This window comes from Gymnoscopelus braueri (assembly GCF_963280865.1).
Source record: "Gymnoscopelus braueri genome assembly, chromosome: 17".
NCBI classification, from domain to species: Eukaryota; Metazoa; Chordata; class Actinopteri; order Myctophiformes; family Myctophidae; genus Gymnoscopelus; species Gymnoscopelus braueri.
Genome location: NC_137617.1, coordinates 31,153,659 through 31,178,414, shown reverse-complemented (window position 1 = coordinate 31,178,414; position 24,756 = coordinate 31,153,659). Strand labels below are relative to the sequence as shown.

Below are 24,756 nucleotides of genomic sequence, written 5' to 3'. Positions count from 1 at the left end.
CTTTTCTAGTTACCATTTGTAACTATTATGTTGTCTCATCTGTAAAGGCAGCTACGTGCTCCAAATGAATCCATCCACCAACCAAACTGGGTGGGTGGATAACTGCAAAATGACGTCACTGAGCAGCGGTGATATGCGTGGAGATGGTCACGTCAGCACACCTAACAGTTTTTACTCTCCGAACTAGCTTGTGCCAACTCTCCGACGTTGGTCGCTAAAGAGAGTGTGATTCATTCATTCATTCAGACCAGAGCGACTGGGAGCAGACTTGGGCTCTCGTGAGTGTAGACTTGGACACTCACTCACTCACTCACTCACTCACTCACTCACTCACTCACTCACTCACTCACTCACTCACTCACTCAGGCTCATGTGAGTGCACACACACACACACACACACACACACACACACACACACACACACACACACACTCACTCACTCACTCACTCACTCACTCACTCACTCACTCACTCACTCACTCACTCAGGCTTACGTTAGTGCACACACCTGTGCTTAAGTGCAGACTGTCTCCTAACACCTTGTAGTGTATTACTGTGAGTAGGTTGTGGTCAGTCATTAGCCCAGTGTCCGGCTGATGACCCACATCAGATGACACACATTAGCCACTCACTCTGCTCAAACTTACACTGTAACCAACCAACCAACCAGTCAAAAGAAAGAAAACATAGACAAGATTGTACCCTCAAAACATTACATTGAGTTAACCACTTAAGCCTACAGTGTATACAGTATGTACTGTATACTGTACTTCATTGTATGACAAATAGAACAAATAGCTGGTCTACAAGCTCATAATGCGAGTATTTTGGTTTTCTTTTTTTAAGTAAAAAAAAGAAAGAGTTTTTGAACATTTTCACCTGTAATAACATTCCCAAAATAGGGACGCCAGTTTGAAAGTTGTTTAAGTTTAGCCAGTTTTCATATTTGATAGTATTTATGTATATATTTCTATTCATGTTTTGTTGTGTGGTAATTTTCCATTTTTAATTCATTATATTCCTTTTTTGTCTTTTTAGATTTCAGATTTTTTTTATTGAAGGGATAGCCCCTTGAGATGCAGCATCTAATTTTCGAGAGGTCATCATTTAGGTTGTATTTGAGCAAAGTACAGTACATCGTACACATAGGTTAAAATATTAAAACATATTTATGGACGAGAAATGCAATAGTTTTGACTCTTACTGTTGTATCACCCTTTTTATGTGTGCCATCATGTGACGGCCCCTCCCTCATGAAACATTGGTAATTGAGGAATGGTTGTGAAAGGTGTGTGTGTGTGTGTGTGTGTGTGTGTGTGTGTGTGTGTGTGTGTGTGTGTGTGTGTGTGTGTGTGTGTGTGTGTGTGTGTGTGTGTGTGTGTGTGTGTGTGTGTGTGTGTGTGTGTGTGTGTGTGTGTGTGTGTGTGTGTGTGTGAGTGAGTGAGTGAGTGAGTGTGAGTAGCAGTTACACTGTACAATGTGCAGATAGACCTTTTTTGTTCCTGGAAACGAGAAACGATTACGAGAAATGTCCGACGTAGATTTCACACACACGCACATGCACAAACGCACACACACAGACACGCGCAAATCACATGGACTGCATTATTTGCAGGGCTTGAGGATGTGCACACACTCACACACAAACATCCTCTCCATCTCTTCTGCATCCTCTACCAGTACTTTATTGACCCTTTATTGAATGAAGCAATATTACACGCCTTAACATCATTGGCACGTCAGTGATGCGGCCAAGCACCTCATTCCCGGTCGTTTCAGTAATGGCTGTAAAGCACAGCTCCCACGTGCTTGCTTATTTGGTTAACCACTTAAACCCTCTATACGGAGTAAAACAGACCTTTGGCTGAGTTGGCTCTGCACTTGGTGGTGCACATCTTTTTTTTAATTAATTTTTGAATAATTGTGTGCTTACCAAACTGTCATTGTATTCCATTCATAAGCTTAATATTTTCGTTGTATATGAAATCTATCTTCCATTTATTTAACTGTGAATACCTTTTGTAATGGTATGTTTTTTATTACACAATACCCTTTTCTGACCTTTTTGAATCTCGCCCCATATTTTTACATAATAAAACTAAACTAAACTAACTACCCGCTTTGAAAACTAATTAAAACTAATTAAAAAATAAATAAATAGTGAACCAATTCTCTAGAACTATTCATCAGATTAGTATATAGTTGGTTTAAACCACTTAAGCCCTATATGCTTTGTCGTACAAATTAGTTCTTTTTTAATGATTTTGCCTATAATGCCCAACATAGGGGCCAGGGGTTAATAAGGAGCCTAACTAGGAATCCGAATGTCCTTCCAACTATAATGAGACCAGTGTTGGGCAATATTATTTAGGAAAGTAATATGTTACTTATTACTCCTTTAAAAAGTAATACTTTATTACTATTACTTTTATTTTCACTGTTTTTCTTCTTTTTATTGTTCCATATTGGAGTCAAAAATCAACCAACCAGCAGAACTAAACACATTTAAGATAGCTGATCTACAAGCTCAAACGCAACATGTTTGCGTGAAATTTTGTACCCACTAAGCAGAGGAAGAAATGCCACCCGAATTGTTTCAATTCAGCCTCATGGTGGCGCTATAACAGGCCGATTCACATTTTTACCTATAACTGCACCGATTACAGCACTTCAGTACTATTTTCAAGATGTAAACAAGTAATTTCAGAGAAATTACTTGTGTTTACATGAAAGATGCCGTGAAACATCACATTTGCTGGGCCCCACAAACACCAGTATCGTACCATTTAAATTTTAGTATGCGTGACCCCCTACTGGGGTTGGGGTCCTGCCAGAGAATCCCCCCCCACACACACACACACACACACACATCTTCAACACCCCCCCCCCCCCAAAACCTAAGTAACGTGTTACTGCATAAAGCGGCCATTATTTTCTAAAATAATACCTACAGTACTTACAACAGACAGTAAGAGGCTTTCTTGCAAATGAGACAGAGCTGTTCTATTACAGAAGCCCACACCACTGCATTTAGATGTCATAGCAACAAGGCCATCGCCACTCAAAACCTCTCTGCCAACTGACGTTTAGCTATACATAGTGTGTGTGTGTGTGTGTGTGTGTGTGTGTGTGTGTGTGTGTGTGTGTAATGCGAGCGCACGCACATATTCAGTTTAATGTGGAAGTTGTGCAAAGCAATTACACTTGAGTGTGTGTGTGTGTGTGTGTGTGTGTGTGTGTGTGTGTGTGTGTGTGTGTGTGTGTGTGTGTGTGTGTGTGTGTGTGTGTGTGTGTGTGTGTGTGTGTGTGTGTGTGTGTGTGTGTGTGTGTGTGTGTGTGTGTGTGTAATGCGAGCGCACGCACGTATTCAGTTTAATGTGGAAGTTGTGCAAAGCAATTACACTTGAGTGTGTGGGTGTGTGTGTGCGTGCGTGTATGCGTGCGCGCGAGCCGGTATGTACACTAACGAATTGTGGGCATGATTGCAAAATGGCAATTTTAATCAAATGTTTGCAGAGAATCAGTTCAACAGACTCTTCTCAGTCTGTTATTTGCAGGGGTGAGCTGAAGGGGGTGCTAGGGGGGTCGGCGACCCCTTAGTTCTGACACTATGGGGCTGGGGGCTCGCGCGTGCTCCACATGCACGAGCTCCACATGCACGCGCGAGCACACACCGTCAGCCGCCCGCGAGCCGTCAATCATTAACACAACAACGCACCGTTAGGGGCGAGCCGTCTTTAACACCTTAAACAATGGCCTCAACCTGGCTGCTTTGCATAACATTAGGCTACTCGAGAAAAGCCATGGAGTGTGAAAGGGTTAATCGCTTATCAGAGGACACAAGAGCTACAAAGTTATCCCTGTCTAGCTCTGGTCCATAGCGTTAGAAGGAGTTCTCCTTAACGTTATGGTACTTTCCATTCTTTCCCCTCGCACCGCGGTAGCGCAGCCTCTCGTCTGTAGTAAAAATCAAAAATACGCTTTTGGTACTCACCAAAACAAAGACGGTTTAATGGAGTTGAAAGCCTATTCTACTAAGTGGGAACACTCTGAGCCCCCACCTCACGTCTAAAATACACTTTTTGGCCAGAAAAGAAAATATTTCACTGGAAGGAAGAATCTGGTCAATAGGAAAATTCCATTGACCATATCTGTAGAGGGCACTGTGGAGTAACCAAAAACAGGTTTTAATTCCGGTGAAATATTTTCTTTTCTGGCCAAAAAGTGTATTTTAGACCTGAGGTAGTAAAGTAGGCTTTCAACTCCATAAAACCGTCTTTGTTTTGGTGAGTAGCAAAAGGGTATTTTTTGTATTTTTACTTTACTTTTAAAAACCACTGTTTTGAAAGCAATGTAAGTCTTAAAAAAAAAGTAATTCAAGTAAAGACAAGTTGACTGATTATTTTAAGTAGGCCTACTTATGTGTGGGTGAATCTATGTAAAGGGCTTTTATATAAAACTTAAAGGAAAATAAAAGAATTAATTAATTGAAACAAAAATAAAAACAACAAATTAACAATGCAACAAAATAATAAGAAATATAAATACATTAATAATCACATGTTGAATACAGTATTTCAACTAGCACTGAGCTGAGTGGCTATGTGCACATGCCTGCGCACGCACATGCCCACGCGCGTGCACGTTTGCGCGTCATAAAATAGAGCCCCCATAGTTCAAAAATCCACAGCTCACCACTGGTTATTTGGAGTTGAAATGAAAATGTTTTTTCAAGGGCCTCGTGACTCCTCTCACTGCAAGCCCTTAACTGACAAGAAGAAGTGCAATAACAGTCACAGAATCTCTGGGCAGAACAGTCTCCCCTGCCACTATCCTTAGCAAGGATTCTTATTGGCTCCGCCAGGCCTATGTTTTCTGTCCGTCTGTCCGTCCGACGCACACACACACACACACACACACACACACACACACACACACACACACACACACGTCCGTGTGTGTCCGTGAAACATGAAACATGTTAGCACAATAATTGTCTCTCAGGAACAGCACAGGTATTGTATCGTGAAGAGGACAAATTACACATGAACACAAATGAACCGGCTGCTCTTTCTGAGCAGCCGGTGCAAAGAGCTGCATTGGCGCGATGTTGCATCGAGTGATGTGAACGAGGCGAACAGTTGCGACGGGAATGAAGCGTTTCATCGCTTCGTTGCTGGAAAATACCAACTGAGGCGTTTTTTTCTACGTTTGTAAAGTTGTGTCGTAAGGTTTCGGTACCTTCACACAGTGGGTGAAGCGGGGGTGAAGGAAACGTCGCCTCAGTTGGGATTTTTCAGCTGGAGTGAAATTCAGAGGGATGTTCATTCCAAGCAGTTCAATAGAACCAGCATTTCTCAACTCAGGCTGGTATCATCTAGCCTCGCGTAGCCAGACTATATCACTGCGTGGATATGAGTCTGGTGCTTCCATGAGGACGTTTTTTTTCCCCAAGGGGCGGGATCAAAACAATGGCCCTCGACGCAATTGGTTAGACCTACAACCAACTACCAATTACAGTCTCCCATATTCGAATACTGGGCCCTGATTGGTCACTCACGTCTTCTGGAGCAGGAAATGGATTCTCTATGGAGCAGTGCCAGACCCAAATCGCAGAGTGCAATTTTTTTTTTGCACTCGCTGATTCGTCTGGTCCCAGGCTATGTATCATCAGGGTTTAACTCATCTCTCTCTTGTATTTGAGAAAGGGTCTCCTCTGGTATGTCTGGAGTAGGCCTTTGCCAACAACAGCAGTAGCCATGGCCACATCTTGGTGCCAGACACTGTAGCCTCTGCAGGTGACTGAAAGCATAGAGGAAAATGACGCTGCACATACTCGCCCTCATTTATCAACGTGGTGCAGCCCAAATAATGGGCGTAGAGCGAGATCACCGCACCTTTCGGCATTTATCAATATATCCTGACGTGGGCTTCATCCTACCGTAGGCTGAGATCTCACGTCTGGTCGAGACCAGTTGTTGACGTTGGCTGCGCCCGTTTATTCCATTCTAGACCTGCGGAGCAGCATTGTCTGACTGTCTGACAGGCATCTGGACACATAATCCACTCATAAATGTATATCTACTACACTAATAAATAATCCCTGTGAAAATATAACATTTTATAAAGTAATTTAAACAAACTGCTTTAACAGTCATTCAGTTGCATTGGCTATTTTAAAATAGCAGATCTGCAAGCTCAAAAACGGGTCGCATCGCCACGCGTTGTGAGCTTGTAGATCTGCTATTTTCAAAATATACGAGCGCTTTTGCGTCGGGACTCCCGAGTCCCGCGGTCGGGACTGCCGACGATCTTTTCATGGACAGTGAGGTGTACAAACTTACAGTAGCTTGTCCTATGTTATGGAGTTATGTCATAGAGAGTTATGAAGGCTACAACCTGGCTGGGTTAAGGATATAAACCCGACGCTCCAATCTCTTATTAACGGGACGGACCGAAACCACTGCCGTCTCACGGGGAATATCCTACATGACTGCTTGTGCACTGCTCGGTATGGGTTAAATAAATTAATATACAAACGTATTCCATTCATGGCGATGTGATTGGTATCATAATATGTCATTCATGTAGGCTACAAGCCTAGTGACAAAGATTGTACCGCTACGGTAACGGTACGGATTACAATACATGAAAAACACAGCTGGGCGGGCGTGTGTGTGTGTGTATGTGTGTGTGAGAGAGAGAGAGAGAGAGAGAGAGAGAGGGGGGGGGGCGTGTGCGTGTGCGTGTGCGTGTGTGGCGAGGCAGGCGGGGGAAACTCTTTCTCATTGGCTTTTGATGTCTTTGGTCGTATTCTGGTCCTTCTTCATGTCGTAAAATCGGGGCGTTTTGAGAATATTTAAGGGCGTGTTATTTAAATGACGCTAGGTTTCAGCCGTGACATTTATCAAGCCTGGGACCAAATGTAGGCTCGGATCAGCTGTGTAGGATTCGTTGATAAATGTGACTTCGACGTTGGTGTACGGCCGAATATATGGAAAAATATAAGCCGGTTTATAAGCTGCGTTGATAAATGAGGGCGACTGTAACTACTTTTCGTATGCAACATGTTATCAAGAGGGTTCGTACAGTATATGTATGCATGTATCGTATTGAATGAAAATGCAGACGGTGTCGACTCAACCTTCCAGTGTTTCATTAATAGAGATGTGTTGTCTCATTTGGTTGTGGTTAGGCCCAGGTTTTTATTTTAGTTAAGGTTACACACAACCACTCACTCACTGACTCAAATTTACTCATGCACTCACTCACTCACTCACTCACTCACTCACTCACTCACTCACTCAGAGCTGCTCGTCCGAGCTGATGGTCTCTCTATGCCCCGCTATCAGCCACAGAGGTACCCACACCCGACTACCACCAGCGTCCCTCCTCTTCTTCCACCTAACAAAAACAGTATATTAAACGTATTATTAATAATTACATCGTATTCACTATAATATTCATCGAGGAGTTGTATTTTCTTAAAGGCAGACCTATTAATATATTGCTGATTCATTAGCATCAGCTGCACTGCTCCGACCCACGCACAGAGAAAGCCAGCAACCATGGCTGCCAGGAGAGGGGTGTCAGGCGGCCAGTAAACACAGGTCGGTGTTCGCCTGACAGCTTGTCTATAGATCGATAACTTTTATTTATTCATGCCTTGCAGTTGTCATAATAATAGGTGAACATGCAGTAAAAATAGGCACACACACAGCACTCTAAACAGTTACAGAGCCATTACAGCCACACCCTCTGGAAACACAAAACCGTTTAAAGGCGACAGACCTGCACGCTTCGTTCTCTTTCCCCATTCCTCATCAAGGCCTTATACATTCCTCCTATCTCTCACCTAATTCGTCCCTCCTCTCCATGTGTTTTTCCTCCGACAAAGGCACAGGTGTGGCCAAAGGTTAATTCTGTTGCTGACATTGACAATGGCCCCAGCATTACAGCTCTGACGAACGTACTTAATTTCTTTGCTCTTTGCTCTGAAACAAAGGCCAGAAAAAATTACTGCATGCCAGCTAATGGGCTTCCAGCTGGCTTTGTATTCAGCGTGATTTGTGTTTATCCCACTGCCGAACATTTTCTAAAGCATATTGATTGCATGAAAGGCATGCAGATCACTCTTTACATACAGATTTTTGTAAAAATGTATATATATATTATTTTTTTTACGGAGCGTGAAAAACTGAAGCTTTGCACGTGCATTGTCTCGTTGTCAACAAACGGCAGCATGTGTAGAGACTTGGATGTGCTTGCATCAACAGTTTTATCAACAAGAGCACAGAGGCATGTTTATTGAGATGACAAGCTGTATGTACATTCTGGTTGCCTTTAAAGTTTTGATAAAAATACTATAATAAGTAGATATTTGTGCTATTTATTTGTAAATTGCAGTAGCTCATATTGGGATCTGAATTGTTCAGCCCTAATAAAAACCAGAGACAGAATGCACAAAAACAAATTAATTTGAACACATTTCCAGACACATACCTTTGGCGCTCATCATTTCCTGGACTATAACACTAAGAAAAAAAGTTAAGTTAAAAACATAGTTCTCACCAGCACACGTGATTTTGGAGGAAGCCATTGGATTCTATTCATTGCAGTACTATATGAAAAGCAAATTGAGGCTTGAACTTGAAATAAGCATGAAATAAGTAAGTAATCTAACACAAAAAAATGTATTCAACTGTCCATGACTTATTTACTGTACAATTAGGTGTTTTGGGGGATGGTTGTGTGTTATTAATTTTATACCTCTTTTCATAGAAAAAAAACTATTCAAATGAGAGGATAGAGGGTTGACACAGGTATCGGCATCAATTAATGGACCATTCTGCGCACGCACGCACGCACGCACGCACGCACGCACGCACGCACGCACGCACGCACGCACGCACGCACGCACGCACGCACGCACGCACGCACGCACGCACGCATATTTGAACATTGGTTTACATTGAGTTTACCTGTTTAAAAGGTATTTAATCAGTGGGGGTCACAGCATCATGCTAAGCAGAGGGGTCAGAGCAGGACATGAGGAGCAAATAGCAACATCACGAAACCCTGCTAGCCCCCAGGGTTTCCTGGGGGGTCACACAGTGACAGAGCTGTCACTGTGTGTGCGCGCGCGTGTGGCCGTATGGTGCCTTATGAAATTCAAGCTCTTGGCATTGCAAACAACTCAAAGTACAGTTAATGCTGTTGTACTACAGTAAGTAGGTCAGCATGTACAGTGGCCGCATTACACCTGAGTTTCATATTTCAGGCAGTGAGTCACTGAATGCCAATGTCACAATGTGAATATTGGTTTTCTTTCTCAGACTGCCCCTTATGGCCATCAGATTTCTTGAAATGATGAAGGGAAGAATGGCGGAAAGAATTTAAATGGTGCACCAAGACACTCAAGATGTGTGTGTGTGTGTGTGTGTGTTTAGTATGTATGAACGTACAGTACATGCGTACTTCTGCATGTAGGTGTATTTTCCTTGTACATGTATTGTATATTTCCACTCTTGTATGCACTATATGCAGGGATGCATATATACATTCATACATACAGTACATACACATGTTTGTGTGCGTTTATGCAAGACGGTGTATGCATTTATTCATCGGTTTATTTGTTTCATCTGAGTTCTTTATTTGAAGGTGTCGGTGGTGGTGGTTTCATGGCTTGCAGACAAACACACATTTTATTTGTCCGTTAGTGACTGAGTGGGCAGAATTAACCGTAACCCTGGCAACTCAGGCTCATTGAAAGGGATTGAGACAAAAGTGGACCAGTTACATATTCACAATCATAACTTTGTTATAAATGTCTGAAGTGTGAGCTACATTTTCTTTTTCTTCTGTTGAAGCAAATTTCTATGGCTCTTAAGCTTACTTCCTCCGCCTTATGAAAAGCAAGGTGGTCTTGAACACGGTAGAAAGTGGCCTGTGTGTGTGTGTGTGTGTGTGTGTGTGTGTGTGTGTGTGTGTGTGTGTGTGTGTGTGTGTGTGTGTGTGTGTGTGTGTGTGTGTGTGTGTGTGTGTGTGTGTGTGTGTGTGTGTGTGCGCGCGCGCGCGCGCGCGCGCGCGCGGCACTTTCTTCACTTCATGAGGCATGTCTGCATCTATCGATGCTACAGGTTTAGCATAGCAGCCATAGCTGAGTGGGTAGAGAGGCCATCTGGGAAACAGAAGGTCCCCGATTCGCCCACCGGCCCCCGGTCCATGTGCTGAAGTGTCCCTGAGCGAGACACTTAACTTGTTACCGCTCCCTGGGAGCTGTGTTTTTTCTTGTTTAAAGAACCCACAACGTCCAGGCACCCTAGGCTGCAATGCCAGCCTGACAGCGTGTCGCGGGTTCGACTCCCGTTCCTCGACGATATTTGCTGCGTGTCCCCCCCTCGCCCCCCCCCCCCCCCCCGTCTCCCCATTTCCTGTCAGCCTACTGTAATCTATCAATAAAGGCAAAAGAGCCCACAACGAGTAGGATATTTTCGTCGTCGCCAAATGTAGTGTTCTATATCCAGAATATTAATATACAAACACTCGAGACAGGACTGCCTTTTACTCTCTTTACTTGTGAGGTTCCATTAATCAAGGAACACCTGTGTGCATTTAATCACATACGCTTGTGTGTTAATCACATACACCTGTGTCCCACATCCTGGTACATGGTCTCCACTACACATGGATGTGCAGATGTACTGACTAGGGCTGTCATGATTATGAAATTTGACTTGACTTTAACGATTTTCGTTGCGTTTTTGTCGTTGAACATTACGAATAAAAATTACATTTCTGTTTGGCCTTTGTTGGATTGTGACGATTATGCAAAAAAAAAAAGCGATTAGGCGATTATGTAATAATTATGACAGGCCTAGTACTGACTGTGACAAAAATACCCCAAAGGAATGGGGACCAACCAGACCGTCTTACATTATGAAGTGATCAGCATCAGGTGATCAGCATCAGGCATCCACGTACAGTATGTGTATCAAATAATTAGACACAAAAAGACACAACATGCACACACGCGTGCATACACTGAATCACAAGTATATGACCTATACTGTTGTACAGTAGATCACACACACATCCATTACTGGCCAAATTTCAATAACATGGAATTCTCTGCGTTCTCAGATCAGTACCAGATCTGAAAATAACTAACCCATTAAGACCTGTGGCCGATTCTACAAATGTCTTCCTAAATCCTAAGCCATCTCAAAATATTTTGTTCCAGGGACCCCCAGAAGCAAAGATTTGAGTTAAAAATGTTTGCTTAAAAAACATATATATATATTCAAAGATTTGTACAGATTTTCAAGATTTTTCAAAAATAGATCTGCAAGCTCGATCTGCTATCTTTTTTTAATTGTCACACATGCACATATATAGCTAAAATCTAAAATGACCCTGGTGCTTTCCCGGTTTGAATGGGCTAGACTATTATCGGACACACCAAACTCAGTGCTCTAAGCTTCGGTGCTTCTTGCCAGGCAGTCTCATGCAAAAAAAAAGAAAAGAAAATTGAAAAATCTATTTTTGTTTTGTTTTTCGCAAATACTGCTGCTCCACTGAGCCACATTCTGAACCCTTCAGTCTGCTCTGCTCGTGATGCTGACTCATGCAAACCGTACACGTGGTGGAAAGTACTGTAACTAAGTACATTTACTTAAGTACTGTATTTTAAGTTTACTTAATTTACTTTACTGGAGTTTTTACTTTACTTTTACTACACTACATTACAGAGTGAAATATTGTACTTTTTACTCCACTACAATTATTAGAAAACTTTAGGCACAAGTTACTTTGTAAATTTGGGTTATTATTACAAAACATACATTAACCACTTCAGCCCTATTCAAACTTTGGCTATTTGAAAGGATTTTTATACATTTGAAAACTTGTGAAATGGGACCTTCTGCATAATGAGTACTTTTATTTTTGGTACTTTAAGTACATTTTGGGTATTGATACTTTTACTTAAGTAAAACACGTGAGTACTTCTTCCACCACTGCAAACAGTACACGTGCACAGAAAAACAAGCACACGGAGGCGGCGAGATTTTTGTAGAGAGTGGCAGACTTTGGCACACAAATTGTCATATGAACAGACAGAGTGGCACTGTGAATCAGTGGTTGGCACGTTGCCTCACAGCAAGAAGGTCATGGGTTTCAAGCCGCTGGGCCTTCCTGGGTGGATTGTTAACTCCGTGTTCACGTGGGTGTCTCCACATGTTCCGGTTTCCTTTCACACCAAATAAATGAATGTTAGGGACATATTGACTAAAGAACTGGCCTTAGATCTGGACCTTGGTCCCGGGCGCTGCTCAGTGGCTGCCCACTGCTCCTATAAACGTAAAGTAAGTCATACTTTAAGTGTAAAGTATGACTTAACTTAAACACACACACCTATGTCCATGGACAGTCAATAATTTTTTCCCCTTGAGAGAGCAGACTGTGTACCAATCAGGTATTTATTAACGTGTCATTATTTTTGCTCCTATTATGTGCTTGCTATGCAACTTACATTGTCATTGGATTTTCATGTTTTTCGGGTCTCAGTCTCAAGCTAAGCAGGTAGCTTATAATTGGTTACGACATTTAAGTAAAGTACCCTACGCCTGCCAGGTAGTTCTCAAAGTGCGGTATAGGCCCAGGGACCCATATGGTTCCTTGAGGGGGTTCCAAATGGATGCTTGTGTAACAGAGTGGTTCACTACCTCAGCCTGATGGCCTGAAAGTCTAATATCTACCCCGAGCGATAGGAATTCCCTTTGGCCTAGCGGTTAAGGTTAAGATGTTGGCTTTCCACGCGGGAGACCAGGGTTCGATTCCTGGGCATTACACTTGCAGGTCTGTAACTTTGAGAGCGTACAATTTGTACACTCTCAGAGTTATGGGGGACCTTGAAAGTTTGAGAACCACTGCCCTACACTACAGTATAACAGTACTGGGACACTTAAAAACTCATTGCCATCCTTGAGCAAACTGATAACAGAGCACACATGCACACACACTCTTTAACCAATTTTATTTATGTCATACAGGGACACAAATATTATAGGTGCAGTAAGGTTACTTTACAAAATCATGGCATATGTCTTCATGATACAATAAGCATGTCACTCAGTACTCTATGGGTATAAGTAACAGCTTCTCCTTCATATGTGGCGGCTGCCAATTACAGCAGAGACAGCACAATACTTTGCCAGCCTTTTTGCCTCCTTTTTGGACATCCCAAGTTGTTGAAGCCCTCTAACAACCAGTCTGTGGGTATGTCCTAGGCTGCCAAATATAAAAACAAATACTCTGCACCTATGACCTAGCTCTGAGATGTTATGTACTGTAGGAGTGGTTGGTATTTAATGACCTTGCCTGGTCATAAAGGCTTCCTCTAGGCTAAGGTCAAAGGTGCATGCCATCTCTAACACACACACACACACACACACACACACACACACACACACACACACACACACACACACACACACACACACACACACACACACACACACACACACACTGGTACCTGTACCATTAAGCCTGATTTATATGTTATATATATATATATATATATATATGACTGACGTGTCACTCATTGAAATTAGCAGATCTTTTCACAGAGCGATATAAATGACACATTATGTGTCACCAGAATGAAGCGTATAGAGGTCTAAGCTGCAGAGGTGGCATGAATCTTCCAATCACCACGCTGAACTCTGTCTGCACTTTCCACCGTGATTTCTGATGACTGACTGGGGAACGGAATCACTCTTGATTGAAAGGGTCAAGGGGACGTTGACTAATGGAAAATGGATAGAAAAACGGATGGACTGAGGGGGCACCCAGGAAAGTGAGGCATTGTGTGTGTGTGTGTGTGTGTGTGTGTGTGTGTGTGGGGGTGGGCGGGCGGGGGGTGTCTCCTTCAGACTCGGTGATGTCTGTCATTGACGCGTGATTTGGGACCGCACTGGGGATTTGGGGAAACCACGGAGAAATAGATGGAGACGGCGGTCTTTCACATCCGTTCGCTGTCAACTGTTGTGAAAATACGCTAGTCTGTTATATAGGTTAATAATTGCTTGAATGGCCGTGCTCTCTCTCTCTCTCTCTCTCTGTCTCTCTCGCTCGCTCTCTCTCTCTCTCTCTGATGATGATGATGATGGTTAAAATACGCTACGCTATAATAATAAGACAGAGTTTATGAATACGCCAGTCCGAGGTATTTTTACTTTACTGGAGTATTTCCAGTTTTCTGTACTTTTACTTCTACTCAGAGACAAATATTGTACTTTTACTCCATTACAATTATTAGAAAACTGTAGTTACTAATTACTTTGTAGACTTTGATTCTTATTACAAAACATACATTAACCACTTCAGCCCTATATATATCTTGGCCATTCGAAAACAGCCGATCTACAAGCTCACAATGCCTTACGATGCGACGCATTGTGAGCTTGTAGATCGACTCCGGGGGCGTGGTTTCCCCAAATCCCCAGTGCGGTCCCAAATCACGCGTCATTGACAGACTCCCAAGATGAGAACAAAATCAAACCCAGCAAGACAGGAAAAGAGAGCTTTCACACAACAATGGCCAGGTATAGAGTCCCCTGAGGCCTTGAAACCAGGTCAAGAGAAGGTACGCAACGGGATTGGCACTCTCTCTAAAAATAGCCATGAGTGCCTCTTCCTTTATTCATCTTTAGTCCACCGGGACATAACAGCCACAGGACACCCATTCACCTGAAACAAAGACAGATTTTGTAACACTGCCCTTTTGCTCTGGATTTGTTCCAGTGAATGAACCATACAGCATATTTTCCTATGAAACAGTGTTGTGGTTCAACGACCCAATGAGCTATGGCTACTAATGTTTCATTTTGCTTTAAATTCAATTCCAAAACATTCATAATGGTAATTTAGGGAAAGCATATTTCTCTGTCTGAGGCAGGCCAAATCAGTGACTACGTGTAGAGCTGTCTGCTCATTAGTGGTGCTGAATTGGCCTACTTCCAGACGCATGACTAATAGGTGCACTGCCCAAAGTGAAACTGTAGTGAAATAAATCTGCAGTCTATAGGAATTGTTACGACATGATAATTGATTGATTGATTGATTGATTGATTGAAAACGACTCATAAAACAAAAGGAAAAGCATCCATTTGTAACTACCTGTAACTACCTGTCTCAAGTGTGTGTGTGTGTGTGTGTGTGTGTGTGTGTGTGTGTGTGTGTGTGTGTGTGTGTGTGTGTGTGTGTGTGTGTGTGTGTGTGTGTGTGTGTGTGTGTGTGTGTGTGTGTGTGAAAACGACTCCTAAAACAAAAGCATCCATAGTCGGTGTGTGTGTGGGGCTATCTGCAGTCAGTATTGGTGGCGGTCTGTCACAAATAAACTCAGCTGCTAGTAGAACCGTACCTAATATAAGAAGTTGATTAAAATAGATTACAAGTAAGACGCGCGAACGCAGCCCTTTTTTTATTTATTATGTTGTGTATTTACGGACTCGTAATCCTTGTTATTTCACCGTGATGGGGAGAGCGTAGAGAGAAAGTCACATGACTGCCTCCGCCTCGTATTGAAGTTAATGGGGGGGGATATGGTTCTCCTATGCACAGGAGTTCCTAGTCATCTATGCACGGAATTGCCGTTAGTCAATCTGTGCTATTTCACCGTGTTTGGGGGGCGATCGGGTTGGTTTCATAGTAAGCTCCACTCTGAGATCTGTCAGCAGCCAATGAGAGCGTGAGTCACATGGGGGCGCAGCTGCACACAGGCAGTGCACACAGAGCCACACACAGACAGAGCCACACACACACAACCCGAGCACGGTTTTGTGTGTGCTCCACTTGGGCGGAGGCGCGCGCGCCTCCTTCCGCGTTCGCAACAAATATTTAATGCATAAAAATTCATGAATTAATCATCCCGAGTTAACATGCTGTATGGGTTTTTTCCTTAGCTTGTCTACTGTAAATTAGTGGGCACTGTAGGGATGCCCTTTGGCTGTCAGTCCATTTATGGCCCTGTGCAGTGGCCAATCAAAGCCAGTTTCGGCTGCATTGTTCACTCTCATTTACCTGACCTCTTTAAGCTGCACGCAGTCATTTCCGTCACCTGTTTTGTGACGGACTTGACTCACATGATGACATCTTCTGTCCTGCAGAGATTGTTGTGGAGTGGGCCTGTGGACTTATTAGACCCTGTCTTGTTTATTAGCCCAGATCTGTCTGAGACCTTGAGACAGGCTGACTGACCTGAAGTGAGTACCAGAGGGTCACGTATATGCAGTAGGTATTACATTATCCATTCAACTAACCTGACACTGTTTGTCTGTCTCTCACCTTATATGCCCCCCATTCCATACACCCCCCTCTCTCTCCCTCCAGTGGTGCTAGTCCAGTAGGCTTGGTTTTGACAGCAGTCGTTGCTATCGTTTACAAGGTGGCCATCGCAATCGAAGGGTAAGTCTGTCTGTGTCTCTCCATTCCCATTTTTTCAATCTAGTTTGTTCAATAGGTCTTTCAAAATCTCTCACACTCTTTTTCCTCTGTACCTTCCCTACAACATATTGCTCAGCAGTACCTCAAGCTAAAGCTTTGATGGAAATGGTGTGTTTTGCTACGGTATGAAATTATACAGTACGGTGCGGTATCAAACAAAATACCGCGGTATACAGTATTTCACCGTATGAAATATATATACATATATATATATATATATAAAACATATATATATATATATATATATATATATTATTTTATTTATAAATTTTCTTCTTTTTTTTTGTACCAGGGACCATCAAAAAACAAACAAAAACGTATAAAAGTGTAATTCTTTGTAGAATTTGTTTTTATTAGCCTATGAAATGAATCTTTATCATTATAATTACAGAGATTTGTTGAGAATTAGGAGGGAAGGAGACCTCTGAATGTTTTGCACCCAGCCTGACTCCCGACATTTCCTTGGGAGAGAGAATGCGTTGCCATTGCAGGCGCTATGGCTATTTATACCGCGGTAATACCGTAATACGGTATACCGTTGCCTAGTCTTGCACAAAGTTGAAAGGGTGAGTGGCCTGAGTTCAGGGATCATGTTGAAAAAAACAAAAAAAGAACAATACGTGGAGGACAACACAACAAGAGAAGCAGAAATTAAGAGAAGCTACAGTACTCTTTTCCTGCCGCTCTAACAGCTAGCTAAAAGCCAAGGTATGGTTTAGGACAGAAGGGAAGCCGCAGGGTGAAACAGGTGTGTGAAAGAAAGCTGTGCTCTCATGTCCTTATCCTCCCTCCCTCACCTCGCATGGTAGTAGTTGTTACAGTAATAGTCACTCGACCTGCCGTACACTGAGATCCATCTCTAGCCAAACTGCTGGCCCTGAGTCAACCCGGTATGGACGTCCTCTCTTTCCCCTTTTGGATTGTATCTCTAATGGATAGACCTCATTACAGGAAGTCGTCTGTCTGGTCTCGGGAGGTGAGTAGTAGGTATGTGTCACCCCTCAAACCCGAATTCACCCGGATCTGTTCTGAGAACAGGGAGATCATCTCGTCTGAGTATTCGTTACCTCATCGATTATCACACAGTCTCTACGTTCTTGCGGGTGCAAAAAATAAACTGAATGGAACAATGCGTAACTGGCAACCTCAGGAAACACGAACAAATGAGGATACAGAGGTAGACAAAAACGAGGTTTCCCCCTGGTGTCTCCTCTCCCCTTGCTTCCTCCCCTCTGGTGCTCCCTCTTAAACTACGTCCCAGTTTATACAAAACCCATCTAATGGCGACCTCAGACACAAACACACATTATATTTGCACCTATACACACACAAAAGAAGACACACAAACACAACAAACACAGTCATGTTGGCTGTCAGCAGCACTCTCTCTATCTTCAACCCGATCTCACTCCCAAGGCGTCACATTTTGCCGCTCTGTCAGTAGCCCTGAAACGTCCAGTTTTCACATGAGGGGACGCCCTGAAAGTCAAGTTTTGACATGACGGGACACCATGGCGACGTCGCATGTTGTCAAAACTGCTTATGTTTATGCCTAAACCTAATCCTAATCCTAACCCTAACCTAACAAAAATATGCTTAAACCCAACCTTAATCCTAACCTCACAAAAACGGAGAGAGAAAAAAAAAGTCATACCCGCGGATGGATTTGATGACGGGAGGTTGAGGATACCAGTCAAGCACTGCTACTAGGTAAGCCATGAGGCAACTCTTCAATAGCTAGATTTGAGTAGTATTTGAAGCTCCAATGCGTGCCTTTCAGTTTTTGTAGTCCTATAGTGACGCATTAGGGAGTGAAAATGACAGAGCGGCAATAACTGACACCTATCTGTGAGAATGTGTTGCTATCTTCACATACATCTTCACTAAGGCTCAAACTTTTAACCAATCCTATAGTTGACTGGGGAAAGCTGTGTTCTCATCCTACCTCATGTCCTTATCCTCCCTCCCTCACCTCCCATGGTAGTAGTTGTTACAGTAATAGTCACTCACCCTGCCGTACACTGAGATCCATCTCTAGCCAAACTGTTGGCCCTGACTCAACCTGGTATGGACGTCCTCTCTTTCCCCTTTTGGATTGTCTCTCTAATGCATAGACTGTTTAGTTCTAGCCTCATTATAGGAAGTTGTCTGTCTGGTCTCGGGAGGTGAGTAGTAGGTATGTGTCACCCCTCAAACCCGATTTCACCCGGATCTGTTCTGAGAACAGGGAGATCATCTCGTCTGAGTATTTGTTACCTCATCTACGTCTCTACGTTCTTGCGGGTGCAAAAAATAAACTGAATGGAATAATACGTAACTGGCAACCTCAGGAAACACGAACAAATGAGGATACAGAGGCAGACACAGATGAGGTTTCCCCCTGGTGTCTCCTCTCCCCTTGCTTCCTCCCCTCTGGTGCTCCCTCTTAAACTACGTCCCAGTTTATACAAAACACATCTAATGGCGGCCTCAGAAAACCAGAGAACATCTAAGGATACAGAGGGCTTCTCCCAGCCTTCCTTTTACACTTTTTACCCATTGAATTGAAAATACTTTATCATCTACCTTTTGGGCGCAAAAGGTAAAACTTTGTCTTTGGGTGTGCTATTAAATAAGTATACATAAAAACAATGCAACATATCAGGGCTCGTCTGAGCTACGCAAGACATTTTTCTCAAAGATTAACACTCAACAGAAGGTTCTTTCTCCCACACTCTCGTCCTCCCCTCTAGCACAGAAACATCACTCCTCTTTCTCCCTCCTTCTCTCACCATAGCGCATAGAGGAAGGGCTCAACAACACTTTTGTGGGATGTAAGGACCAGTGCAGCCTCTAGCAGGGTGGTCCATACACATGCCAAATATGATGCATGCACACATATTTACAAACGCACATTATATTTGCACCTATACACACACAAGATACACAAACACAGTTCAAATCTAACCAGCCTTCTCCAATATGCCTAACATAGATGGTCTACTCTGTCTCAGTAAAAATGTTAAATAATATAGCTTTGTTATTCAGACAGGTTGGCTGTCAGCAGCACTCTCTCTATCTTCAACCCGTTCTCACTCCCAAGGCGTCACATTCTGCCGCTCTGTCAGTAGCCCTGAAACGTCAAGTTTTTACATGACGGGACGCCATGGCGACGTTGCATGTTGACAAAACTGCTTAGGTTTATGCCTAAACCTAACCCTAATCAGAGAGAGAGAAAAAAAAAGGTCATACCCACGGGGGGATTTGATGATGGGGGGTTAAGGTTTCCAGTCAAGCACTGCTACTAGGTAAGCCACAAGGCAACTCTTCAATAGCTAGTATTTGAGTAGTATTTGAAGCTCCAATGCGTGCCTTTCAGTTTTTGTAGTCCTATAGTGACGCATTAGGGAGTGAAAATGACAGAGCGGCAATAACTGACACCTATCTGTGAGAATGTGTTGCTATCTTCACATACATCTTCACTAAGGCTCATACTTTTAACCAACCCTATACTTAGTTGACTGGGGAAAGCTGTGTTCTCATCCTACCTCATGTCCTTATCCTCCCTCCCTCACCTCCCATGGTAGTAGTTGTTACAGTAATAGTCACTCACCCTGCCGTACACTGAGATCCATCTCTAGCCAAACTGTTGGCCCTGACTCAACCTGGTATGGACGTCCTCTCTTTCCCCTTTTGGATTGTCTCTCTAATGCATAGACTGTTTAGTTCTAGCCTCATTACAGGAAGTTGTCTGTCTGGTCTCGGGAGGTGAGTAGTAGGTATGTTTCACCCCTCAAACCCGATTTCACCCGGATCTGTTCTGGGAACAGGGAGATCATCTCGTCTGAGTATTCGTTACCTCATCGATTAGCGAGCAGTCTCTACGTTCTTGCGAGTGCAAAAAATCAACTGAATGGAACAATGCGTAACTGGCAACCTCAGGAAACAAACAAATGAGGATACAGAGGCAGACACAGATGAGGTTTCCCCCTGGTGTCTCCTCTCCCCTTGCTTCCTCCCCTCTGGTGCTCCCTCTTAAACTACGTCCCAGTTTATACAAAACACATCTAATGGCGGCCTTAAAAAACACGAGACCAGAGGAGCTTCTCTCACCTTCCTTTCACTAGAAATGTCATCTAATGGCGGCCTCAGAAAACCAGAGAACATCTAAGGATACAGAGGGCTTCTCCCAGCCTTCCTTTTACACTTTTTACCCATTGAATTGAAAATGCTTTATCATCTACCTTTTGGGGGCGCAAAAGGTAAAACTTTGTCTTTGCTTGCATGTGCAGATGTGTGCTATTAAATAAGTATACAAAAAAAACAATGCAATATATCAGGGCTCGTCTGAGGACCTAGAGAGTTTTCTACGCAAGACATTTTTCTCAAAGATTAACACTCAACAGAAGGTTCTTTCTCCCACACTCTCGTCCTCCTCTCTAGCACAGTAACATCACTCCTCTTTCTCCCTCCTTTTCTCGCCATAGCGCATAGAGGAAGGGCTCAACAACACCTTTGTGGCATGTAAGGACCAGTGCAGCCTCTAGCAGGGTGGTCCACATGCCAAATACAGATGCATGCACACATATCATTATATTTACACCTACACCCACAAAAGAATACACACAAACATAGGCTCAAATCTAACCAGCCTTCTCCAATATACCTCTCATAGATGGACTACTCTGTCTCAAGTTAAAATGTAAAATAATATAGCTTTGTTATTCAGTCACGTTGCCTCAGCGGCACTCTCTCTATCTTCACATACATCTTCACTAAGGCTCATACTTTTAACCAACCCTATACTTAGTTGACTGGAGTCCCCCAGGGCTCTTTTCCAGGCCCCCTGCTGTTTTCGCTCGATTCAAAATATCACAGAAAATAGCCGATCTACAAGCTCGCAACATGTCGCACTGTGAGCTTGTAGATCGGTTATTTCCGCCAAATGTTCACGCCAGAGTAGTGACACTAGGGTTAAAACATTTACTGACATCTCGAAGGGAAATTAATGCCTACTCAGGTGGTCCAGAAGGATGCTGAAGACTTAATTATTTCACAACTTGATTGACCTACATTTATCACACAAACACACACACACACATACACACACATTTGGACAACAGCAGAAAACTACTGTTTTGCTGAGTGGCTTCCTGGTGTGAATGTGTGTCAGAGTTATTAAGCAGGATGCTGCTGCAAGCAGGCTGGTTAAGTGATGGGGAAAATACGTACTCTCTCTGTCATACACACACGCGCGCGCGCACACGAACACTCTTATGACATACATTAGCAGGGAGCTTGGGTCATTGCTGTTCACTATTCCCTTCACTGTCAGTACCGTACATCTGATGAGACATATTTTGTATTTCTGTGAATACGCACAATGTGTTTGTTCACCATATTTATATTTAGAGAAAGACTTGGACACTTTATCTTGATTATACTGCATCTGTATCAATGTTAATCACTCGAATTTGCAATAAAGGGAATGATCCCACAAATACTGCCTGAAACTTGCAAACTACGTTTTGGTCCTTATACATTCATCAGGACAAGTATGTTTGTCCTGAATGTCTAAGGACCGAAATGCCGTTATAAAATAAGGACTACTTTTGCAAGTTTCAGACAGTGTGCAGGATCTTTATTTATTTTATTTATTTTATTTATTTTATTTATTTTATTTATTTTATTTATTTTATTTATTTTATTTATTTTATTTATTTTATTTATTTTATTTATTTTATTTATTTTATTTATTTTATTTATTTTATTTATTTTATTTATTTTATTTATTTTATTTATTTTATTTATTTTATTTATTTTATTTATTTTATTTATTTTATTTATTTTATTTATTTTATTTATTTTATTTATTTTATTTATTTTATTTATTTTATTTATTTTATTTATTTTATTTATTTTATTTATTTTATTTATTTTATTTATTTTATTTATTTTATTTATTTTATTTTATTTATTTTATTTATTTTATTTATTTTATTTATTTTATTTATTTTATTTATTTTATTTATTTTATTTATTTTATTTATTTTATTTATTTTATTTATTTTATTTATTTTATTTATTTTATTTATTTTATTTATTTTATTTATTTTATTTTCCAAATAAATTATACAAAATAAATGAAAAAGTAATTGAAAAAACATATGGCCCCCTCACGCATTAGAAGGCCAATATCAGTCACCAGAACCAACAGCGGCTGTTTTCAATTAATCTATCATGGATATAACAGAGTTTGAAGTAGGGGGAGTGTCGAATAAAATGAATATCAAATATTTAAATCAAGCAACTTAAAAAGTCTGGAGTGCTCACTGCTCACAAAGCCAGAGTACACGTTAAAATGAACCCAAACATGTTTGAAAGTGAAATATCTAGGGGTGCAACTAATTGGATTACCATACACTTGGAATGGGACAGATGCAGGTACCAGATAGAGTGAATGTGAAGCCTGTACTGTAGATTAGGTGGTTAGATTTTTACGTGCACAGACCTTTAGGTATTCAATGTTCTGACTCTTCATAGTCCTGTGATAATGAAGAATCAACATCCTGGAACAGACTTGGGACAGCACACACTGGCTGTATTTGAAAGTCAAACATGAAAGGTTGTGCGCTGTTCGAATCTGTTATTTGTACTTTTTGTTTTAGTTTACATTGCAGAGAGAGCTGCAGTCTATCTTCCTCCTCAAGGCTTGGGCAAAGAATACAGAGTAAACTTCCACTCTGATGAGAGGTGTTTAGGAACTCTCTTTGAATAAACAAAGAAACCATGAATCAAGCCTTAAAAGCTTACAGCGGGAAGATAAGGCAACACATCCATTAGTAGCTGAAAACTTGGCCTAATGTACCCTGAATCGTATCCCCCTCTCTTTCATGAATCATATTCCTCCTGTACTTGCTCGAAAATACACTTCATTCAGCTCATCTGTCACTCACCCCTTGTTCCAATACTGTTTTCATAATCTTTCAAAAAAATACTTGAACCACTTAAATCCTCTATAGGCCTAATTCGTCAACTAATAGTTGACTAAGGTCAGCTCTGTACTTGGACCCCCCCCCCCCCCCCAGAATAGGGATGGTTCAAGTAGTTAAATGAAAATGTAAAAAGTAGCCTCACCAATGTACAGTGGACTTAATAAGTTACCCTATCCAGTGGCACTCTCATCCACTAGATAGGAGTCGACATTCAATCAATCAATCTTTATTTATATAGCTCATTGATTTATATAGCATACAGTAAAAGAAGAAGATAAGATGAAATAATAACGTTAGATAAGATGTAAATTGAGCGTAAGCAGGAATCGTCATTCGCCTTTATGAGATATGTGGTTAGAGAGTGCAGTGGTCAGTGGTGCAGAATGCTACTATATGCACCCATGTGTGCACCGATGGAGATCAAAGCAGGAAGCACAAGGCATGTACAGGAACACCAGCTTCCTGGCGCACACTTTCAATAATACACTCAAACAGTTTCACTCAATTACATACGAAGTCTACATTACATTCACATATATACACACTTAAACCACTATGGCCCTCGTATACTCACATAATACAACCCATACACACACACACACACACACACACACACACACACACACACACACACACACACACACACACACACACACACACACACACACCCCTCTCTCTCCACTCGGAATCCCTCAAGGATGCTTACCCTTGCACACACACACACACACACACACACACACACACACACACAAATTCATGGTTTCCTCACGCTTGGACACACTGTGTGGGGTTTGGGTGTGTGTGATTGCGTAGAGGGGGGGGTCCCTGGTACGGCCTGGTACGGATCTACCCAGCAGCTCTGGTTTATTGTCCCATGATGTGTTTGCTCTCCTGTGTTTGCAGACCGTTCACCGAACACATCTATCGGGAGAGGAGCCAACACTGGAAGCAGCAATAAGTCCGCTATGCACACACACACACACACACACACACACACACACACACACACACACACACACACACACACACACACACACACACACACAATCAACCTTCACACCCTCTCCATATGGATTGGGGGATGGACGGACAAACGAATGGACAGACGTGTACACAGACGACAGGTCACTTTGGTCCTTGCAGTCCTTGCGCTACCTCCAGGTTGAGGACACGAGAAGGAAAAGTTGTGTAATCACATACTGTATTCTTATGCATTGTTTTCTATTGTTTTGTAGCAAAACAAGAATAAGATCATTCACTGACTAGTTATGTT

The 24,756-nt window shown here is 42.2% G+C and overlaps 1 protein-coding gene across 2 annotated transcripts in view; it reads left to right on the top strand.

The window, feature by feature from the left end:
• The window catches only part of pemt (phosphatidylethanolamine N-methyltransferase), an 84,171-nt gene extending 59,674 nt beyond the window's left edge, over window positions 1–24,497 (top strand). For both annotated transcript variants that reach the window (XM_080456182.1, XM_080456183.1), the window contains exons 6-7: window positions 16,396–16,470; window positions 24,387–24,497. In XM_080456182.1, coding sequence (XP_080312308.1) covers window positions 16,396–16,470; window positions 24,387–24,441 — 130 coding nt within the window. In that variant the 3' untranslated portion in view covers window positions 24,442–24,497. The remainder of the gene's footprint in view (window positions 1–16,395; window positions 16,471–24,386) is intronic.
• The last annotated feature ends 259 nt before the right edge of the window (window positions 24,498–24,756 follow it).